The sequence below is a fragment of the Penicillium antarcticum genome, assembly GCF_028974205.1.
Source record: "Penicillium antarcticum strain IBT 31339 chromosome Unknown utg000001l_segment0_segment0, whole genome shotgun sequence".
Taxonomy (NCBI): domain Eukaryota; kingdom Fungi; phylum Ascomycota; class Eurotiomycetes; order Eurotiales; family Aspergillaceae; genus Penicillium; species Penicillium antarcticum.
Genome location: NW_026695299.1, coordinates 625,164 through 633,397, shown reverse-complemented (window position 1 = coordinate 633,397; position 8,234 = coordinate 625,164). Strand labels below are relative to the sequence as shown.

Here is an 8,234-nt window from a genome sequence, read left to right as displayed (position 1 = left end):
ATAGTACGTAGTCAATTACCTACAATTTGAGAGGGTATTTGTTGTGACACAAGCCTAGTATTAGATGAAATAGTCCATTTTTACCGAATTCTGACGCTAGTGAAACAAAAAGAGAGGGTGGTGGGCCTCGCGATAGATTCCCGACCAGAATGATCACTGTCAGTGCTAAATTCATGAAGACTGCTTGGACACCGGTTTACTAATGATGAGCATAGCATAAGATCTACGCGAATGGCAAGGGTCCAATGCTGAGGGGGTGTGTTGAGATTCATGCCGCATCCAGGCAAGATACCTTACACAGCAGACATCAATCTAGTGATCATTAGAAAGGATATATCGTTAGATCATGTCTGTCATGAGAAATGCCACGAAATTCACTTTACATAGATCTCCTTGTAATAAATCGAGCACTTCTACCGTGGTCACTCCGCATAACACAGAATGATGCAGTATCTGTATGTTATTATTTAAAAGAAATTTAATTTAAAAGAAATTTAAGATACAGAATTATATTAACGTTGCGTATAGAAACCAAACTAAGCAATAGCACCCCACTATTCAACCCCGATGGTTTATTCTTTAAGAACTTCTACCTCTCTCGCGACGGACCCTCGCGCAAGGCGAATATATGGCTTAAGGCAGCATGGGCCTGGAGAGCGCTGAAGAAAATCATGCTATAGCTGGTCAGCGTCACCCTAATCCTCACATTAGATATCTATACCTTCAGGATTTTCGTTGCGGATTGGGATTTTGTGGATTCCACAAGGTTCAGAATATCAGATCCCCAATCACTGGACATAAGAGAGCCCCCCTTCCGCAATAATGTACTTGGCTCAAGAAATTCTTATAGGTCAGGAAGAGAGGGGAAATGAAGGATATTGAATTAGATCTATCTATCATGAAGCTTTTATAAAAGCTACAATAGCGGTTTGAAAGAGAAGGCAAACAGTGCCTAATTGTATGTCATACCCCCCTAGACTGAGAAATGCCTGATAAATCCGGCTGAAAACATCTGTCGGAACTTGCTGTCTTCCGTAACTTGCTCAGCCAATGAGGGCATTCAAATCTCTGTCTTTTATTACTTGCTATTTCTTGCTATTTATGCTATGCTCATCATTAGTAATCCGCTCATTCGGAGTTACTATAATTCCGGTTCTCAATCCGTATTCATGAATGCAGCACTGACAACATCAAAAAACAACCATAACCCTCTCACAATTTGATTTCCGGTCCTTATAGTAAAAATGCTCAAATTTTCGTCGTTTTTGATGTCTCTAAATAGCAATTTGTATGATTCTCTCTTCCTATTCGTCAATTTAGCTAGGAGATCTCTTAAAAATACGTCAATTCTAATTTGAATGCTCTCTAAGCCGGTATACTTTACTCGGCCCTCTGACAAGACTCCAGGCCATAATCTACTGTTTATATATCGCGGGCACTATCTCCTGCAACATTATCAAGGCATCTACGTTGCAAGCTGCTCGCGCTAGTGCAGGAGCTCGTGCGATCCTCCACCTCGCCCTTCTTAGTATGGTACCTCGACTTAGCTTTGGTGCCGCATTCTTTGGGGTCTCTTTACCCACATATCATCGGCTTCATAGGAACATTGGTGCTATGGCAGGTTTCCAAAGCATGTTACACATTATACTCTCTATTCAAATTGCGCCATTCAATTTTCAAAAAACAGATAAAAAGAACGGGTTCATCGTAAGTGATTAATCAGTATTGAATTCAACCGCTTATAATTTATAATTAGGCTATAGTATCTCTTTCGGTGCTCTCTTTTCTCGTCGTTCCGTGGATTCGTCGTTATATCTACGAAATCTGCATAAGGCTTCATTTTATAATCGGAGTCTTCTCTTTGGTTATGATATGGATACATATAAAGGGTCAATATGGGAATAACGGGTGGCTACTGATTTGTTCGCTCAGTGTCCTTATTTTGAGCACAGTGTTCTCTGCCATCCGCGAGTTATTCCGTAATATCACAAGAAAGCAATGTTTCGTCACCGCACAGCGCCGACCATTAGTCGATGCTGTAATGATTGATTTTGCACTCCTTCGTCCCTGAGAGGTTCACCCTGGTGACTATGTCTTTCTCCGGGAATTTGGGATCTACCCACTATCTTTCGTGCAGTTCCATCCGTTCAATATCATTTGGTGGGATCAAGACGAATCTGGCATGGCAAGCAGGATTTATGTAATTGCCAAGTCCAGTTCGGGCTCACTCAGAACTTATCAATGGCCACCACCAACTCGCTGAGGCTATTGGTAGATAGGTCGTACGGTAAGCCGTTGGACACAAGTTATTGGGATAACTTTCTTTTTTTTGTCTACTGATATAGGCATCATAGCTCAACTCCGTCTTCAAACTGTACGCAGGGGCCCTGGAGGCCAAGCAAACACGCAACGGCCATCTCGTGCCCGTTTCTTGCAGCTGCGAGAAGCGGGGTGGAACCATACCGGTCTTTGATGTCTACCACAGCCCCGTGGGACAGAAGGTGTTTCACGACTTGCATGTGACCTCTCGCTGATACAAGGAAAAGCGACCTGCGTCCACAAAAGTCCTCCACTTCAACGTTAGCTCCATGCTCCCACAGAAACTTGACGACTTCGAGATGGCCATTGATGGATGCTACATGGATTGGAGTCTAGCTACCTTTTGTCACTTTATGAATATCGGCATCTGCACTATGCTTAAACAGAAACTTCATAACCGGAAGATGCCCGCCGCCGGATGCTACGCAAATTGGGGTCTGGCTATCACTAGTGGCTTTATGAATATCGGCATCTGCACTATACTCAAACAGAAACTTTATAATTTCGAGATAGCCGCTGTTTGAAGCCGCACTAAACGGAGTCTAGCCACCTTTTGTCGCTCTATGGATGTCGGCATCTGCACCGTGTTCAAATAGAAACTTCACAACTTCGAGATAGCCGCTGTCTGAAGCCGCACTGATATCATTCCCGAGGCCCCAAGAGCAACAAAGCTCCTATGGTTGATAGGCGTTGGATAAAACTAGCGCTTATTGATATCTATCCTAGGACACCGCAAACGATCTAAGGGATAGCTCCCTAGCTCTAGGCGCGTATAAGCTAGCACTCGCAGTGTTTTTGCTACCAGAGCTGAACGAGAGAGTCAAAGATGCTACCCACAAAGTATTTAAGCCCCGGAAGCTTTCTATCTGTATGGCGTCGGCATTGAACTTATACGAAAGAATTTAATTTCGCTTTGTTATGAAAATTGCAAAATTCAAGTTACGCAGGTAATTGTAGAAAATATGAGCATCTAGGTCATGTACTCTCAAGGTTGAACCACAACACTGGAACTTGGTAGGCCACTGCCTTCACGGAATGCCTAAATTCCCACAAAGACGTAGCTGTCAAACCTAAGTCCACTACAGTCATTTTTGACGCTGGGATTCCAGGAATTGAACTGCAATTCCATAAGTTATCAAATGCTCAACTGATGGGGAAAACGGAGTCGTGAGCACATACATTTTTCAGAGTGATATCATGGGCAGCGGCGACGGCATAGCATCCATCACCGTCCAGAACCTTGTTATACTTCTTGCACGTATAAATAGTTCCCGGCAAAGTCTCAGATGGGCTAGTGGTAGTGCCATCACTGGTAGACGTGGGCTTTTGAGTAGTTGTAGAAGACGGAGCTGTGCCACCCTTTACCCCCACACAGACAAAGTATTCCGTTATGAGAGATTTACGACCCTCCCCGATGGCGGGGTTCCAGTCATAGAACTGTCAAAGGGTTAGCATGACCTCCCAGGAAATTTGAAAATGTGCAAGGGTTACTGCTTACCTCAATAAGTGTAATATTATACTTCTTTGCTAGGTCAAAGCATCCATCCCCATCTTCCACATAATGCCATTTATCACAATTGGATGCGACGCCATCTTCGGTTGGCGAGGGATTGGCACTGGCGGTGGTAGTTGACGTCGACGAGCTAGTTGCTGTCCGCGAACCAGTCGCTGTCTGCGAGCCAGTTCCTGTAGTGTTCATTGAATTTGAACCACCAGAAACAGCAACGCAGACATAGTATTCAGTCTTGAGGGTGCGGCAGTCAGATTCGACGCCAGGGTTCCAGGAGTAGAACTGAGGAGAGATCAACCAGGAATCAGTATACAAGGGGAAAAAGAAGGCATCTCTTACATCAGTCAGCTTAATTCCATATTCTTTGACAATCGCAGGACAGGTGTCGTTCGCAACGATATAGTAGAACTTGCTACACTTAGAGGTTGTGCCATCCAATGTTGGCGACGGAATGGGTGTTGACGAGCCAGTTGGAGTAGCAGAGACTGCAGTTGGCGTACAGGAGCCTGGGAACTTCGTTGATTTAGGCGACGGGGAGTGGATATCGGGACTGCAGTAAGGATCAAGCAGATCCTGACAGTTGCCCGAAAGATCTTCCCACTGGAAGCCGTCTTCGTAGTCGTCATCCGAAATTGGGCAGTATTTGGAGTAGTCTGCAATCATACTTTGTGCCGTTTGGTTGACTGTGTATGTACTTGTGAGGGAGGTGAATTTGGTCGGCAGAGCAGTGTATGTCGGGGATTCTGTCACCTGAGTTGGCGCTGGGCCAGTTTCCCAGTCCCCGGTAAACATAGTAAAGGTCCTGAGAGATATTAGTATTTGTTTTTGAAATTCTATGGGTTAACTGGAGTGACAAACATGGTGGACGTCCGGTTGGTCGTCGTGACGTCCCATGACGAGCTTCCTGGTGGGCTATTTCTGATCAGCTTAGACATTCACAGTGAATTTCCGTCCTTCACTTACGAAATGCAGATGCTTTGTCCAACCATAGATTCAAGATTATCGCAATTTGTGCGAAGCGTTTTGGGTTAATCAGTACTATAACTTAATATTTCTTTCCTTTGAAGAGCGGGGTTCCCTACGGGTTCCAAGATAGCAGCTGGTTCTTATAGAAACCTTTCCCTTTAAGAATAGTCTTGCAGGTGTCTCCCTCTTTTACTGTATAAAGTGAACAGGAGGGTGACAGACAAACCTCTGATCCAGTCTCTAAGGTTGTGCAGTTCTGGTCAATGCCATTGTCGGCGAGGAAATTGCCGATCGGGATTGAATTGGCTTCAGCAATTGACTTGCAAGTGTCGCCTTTACCGACGATGTAGCTATCACCACTGCAGGTTTGGCCTGTAGTTGTTGGCGACCTTTGAGAGATGAGCAAACGAAGACGAACGAGCAAGGGCGGAGGAAAGACGCACGCTTAACCAGAAGCCGTGCTCGATGAGATAGGAGCCGAAGTAGGGGCCGTATATGGATATTTGGTAGCAGGAACATCACATGATGAGAGTTGAATAGAAAAGCTCTTATCATTAAATCTGACACGGCCGTAGTCGGACTCAAGCATGTGAGCAACATATGAAAGAACACAATCGGAGCAAGCATCGAGAGTGGACGATGAATTAAACATCTTAGGATTGCAAAATCCATTTCTTTTCGAGTGTTAGGTCATATCTCGTATGTTTCGAGACTCACACTTACGAATCTTGAAGGCAAGTAACATTGTACGCCCAAACTAGAGGGTCCACCAGCTCGGCACCCGTGGTATTTGTACTATCGAACCTTAGAGTAGCATCTCCACAGCTATCAAAGATATTTTCTTGGAACTCATGCAGTGAATTCGAACATGTTGTCGTGCATAGCTTGGAAAGGTCCGTGTTGCTGTAAAGCACCTGCTGTGCGACCTTGTTGGCGGGCACTAGCTGGGTACAGGTAATGTTTATGCTCAACGCATTCCGACATTCCAGGGAAATGCTGTCAGGGAGCGCACTGGACGAATTTCAAAGCTGTACAGAGTATACAGGTGTAACTATCAGGTTCACCACGAGGGCCAAAGAAGAAAAGTTGATGGGGACTTTCATGTTGAGAAAGTCGAGCGCACAATTCGCTCTTCAATGATTAAAAAAGAAAATCCGGACTCTGCTTTAAAGGCGAATATCAGCGAAGAAAACCAGTTAATAAGGTTCTAGTCATATTGTGCCTGTTCCTAGCTAGTGACCGGCCAATGCTCCATCCGAATCAATACTTCCTTGTATTCTATGGTAAAGACTATACAAAGTAAGCGTATGTTTAGGGTTATAATGCCAAGGAATTAATTCCCAATTGAACGGGGATCTTGAGATTTGAAGCGTCATTTCGTCTCGATCGATGCAAATCAACAGCCCGACATTGTGGGACCCGCAAGTGAAATTGTCTCGGCTCTGAAACTACGGGATTGAACATTTTTTTGGCCTATTTTTGAATCCTTGGCGGGGGCCAGGGGTCCTAAGGGCGCTATTTCGGGTGAAAATGTTGAGATGCCAACGCAGCATGTTGTAACCCCGTCGGGTGATCGGCAGCCTTAAAACGCTCCGTTCCTCTTGGCAGGTCTGGGCGAATGCACCGCCTACTAGGTCTTTTAGTTCGAGGCCTCAACCCTGGATGTCTATCAGCCGAGGGAAATAAGGCTTATTCTGAGACATTGTATCTCGTTCTCGGAGATAGTCCTGGCAAAAGAAGGACTAAACTCAGTCACTTCCCTACCGTCATCCCCTCATCGGCACTGAACTACCGACGAGACCTAAGCTCAGAACCATTTTCAGAGGGCCTGGAAAGATGGCTAGTAAATTACTGTTCTTTATTCCCCTTTTTACGATTTCAAATGCTGAAATCGTCGCCTGAGACCGAAATGATAGGCATGAGAAATCTCGGAGCATGTAATTCAAAAAGCCGGTCTTGTGTTCGCAATCGCTATCTATTTGGGTGATATATCTAGTCAGTTCATCCCAAGCCTGCTCATCAGTAACTCTGTTAACCAGGACTTTAGTTCCTATACTTTTAGACATATTTTTGATGCTTTGATGACTTATTCAACCGTTCTCAATGTTGCATACAAAGCCGCCTTCAAATTCTCTATGAGAAGGTACCATGATAGACCGAATTCCAGGTACAATTACACACCGAATACATAAAGATATCCTTCGCCATGTAACCATACCGGAAATTGCGGATTCAAGTTAGTCAATTGACGAACTAAATGCCTCAGTGTTCTCACTTAGATTAGTCCAGAACAGGAGAAAAGCGCGACCATCAACGGCATATTGAGTGTCATTCTATTGGAAGTAGAAATTTGGATCACGCTGAGCGACAGACACGGCAACATAAAACTTGTTGGCTATGCAGAGAACACACATTTTCCAGAAACTCTCTGATACAAAATATTTTGGCCCCCGGGGCCAACCAACAATTAAGTGGGCCGCTAATCAAGCTGAACCATGCGAAACCTGATAGTGCAGAATATGCCAATAGCGGGTCCGGTCCACGGAGTTCTCGCATGCGAAGGGTTTCCGCTCATTCAGGAACTCCACTCAAATGGACCGGAGCCAATGAAGAGTAGAATGAGCAGGGCAAAATGAAGCCACTAATCATTGACATCGTTTGCACTAGCACCGCTTGGCACTTTGGACCCGCCCCGAGCCTCACCCATATGCCAACATGTACTAGTGATGTGCCCCTCCTTCATTTCCCCTGCAGTGACCTGCAGTAGTGGAATAAGCAAAGTTTCTGAAAAAGGACAGCTTCTTTTTCGATGGGGCTAGGATACTTAGTTATGCGAGAAGAAACACTTATCGAAGCACCTGATCCAAATTTGGGCTTTGACCAAGATGACGGTATCCCACACTGCCTGATGACCGGTGCGCAGACTCCATAGAGAAGTATAGTTTGGTGTTTCATCAGTGATACATGAGCACCTGTATTGATTTCTAGTATCATAGCCAGCTGGGCAAGGGCTCATGTCGTCTTACAGAGACTATGCACTGATCAAAAGTATTTGTATTAATTGAATATCTATATCTAACAGGTAGCTACTCATTTCAAGTAGTCGCCAGGAAGTAGTGCCTTAAACTTCCTGCGTTAGTAACTGAGTTTCTGAGATATTTGGTGTCATGAATGCTCGAATGGGGCCAAAAACGAGCTTCGCCAAGGGGAAAATTACTGTTTCCAAATCCGAAGACTTAGATATTATCCATACGAGAATACATGTAACACACTAGGTGGTCCAAATACTACAACATGGTCGAATCCTTGTCAGCACTCTCGCGTGTGGCTCATGTAAATATTTCCCTAGGTTCAATACTCAGACTGCCTAGGTTTTGAAATTTACCCAATATCCTCTTGTCGCTATGTGCTGGTGGCTTTTGTTCCTGCTATTAGCAGG

At 44.8% G+C, this 8,234-nt stretch overlaps 2 protein-coding genes across 2 annotated transcripts; one reads left to right on the top strand and one right to left on the bottom strand.

Annotated features, from left to right (window-relative positions):
* Nucleotides 1-2,241: 2,241 nt before the first annotated feature.
* On the top strand, nt 2,242-2,843 carry N7508_000250 (uncharacterized protein; the record flags this gene model as incomplete). The annotated part of the gene is made up of 3 exons (XM_058458335.1): nt 2,242-2,287; nt 2,383-2,501; nt 2,541-2,843. 3 exons carry the CDS (start codon nt 2,242-2,244, stop codon nt 2,841-2,843), a joined length of 468 nt encoding a protein of 155 aa, XP_058324557.1.
* A 515-nt stretch (nt 2,844-3,358) lies between these two features.
* N7508_000249 (LysM peptidoglycan-binding domain-containing protein) lies at nt 3,359-4,818 on the bottom strand (the record flags this gene model as incomplete). The annotated part of the gene is made up of 6 exons (XM_058458334.1): nt 3,359-3,436; nt 3,499-3,756; nt 3,818-4,111; nt 4,169-4,631; nt 4,688-4,741; nt 4,793-4,818. 6 exons carry the CDS (start codon nt 4,816-4,818, stop codon nt 3,359-3,361), a joined length of 1,173 nt encoding a protein of 390 aa, XP_058324556.1.
* Nucleotides 4,819-8,234: the final 3,416 nt, after the last annotated feature.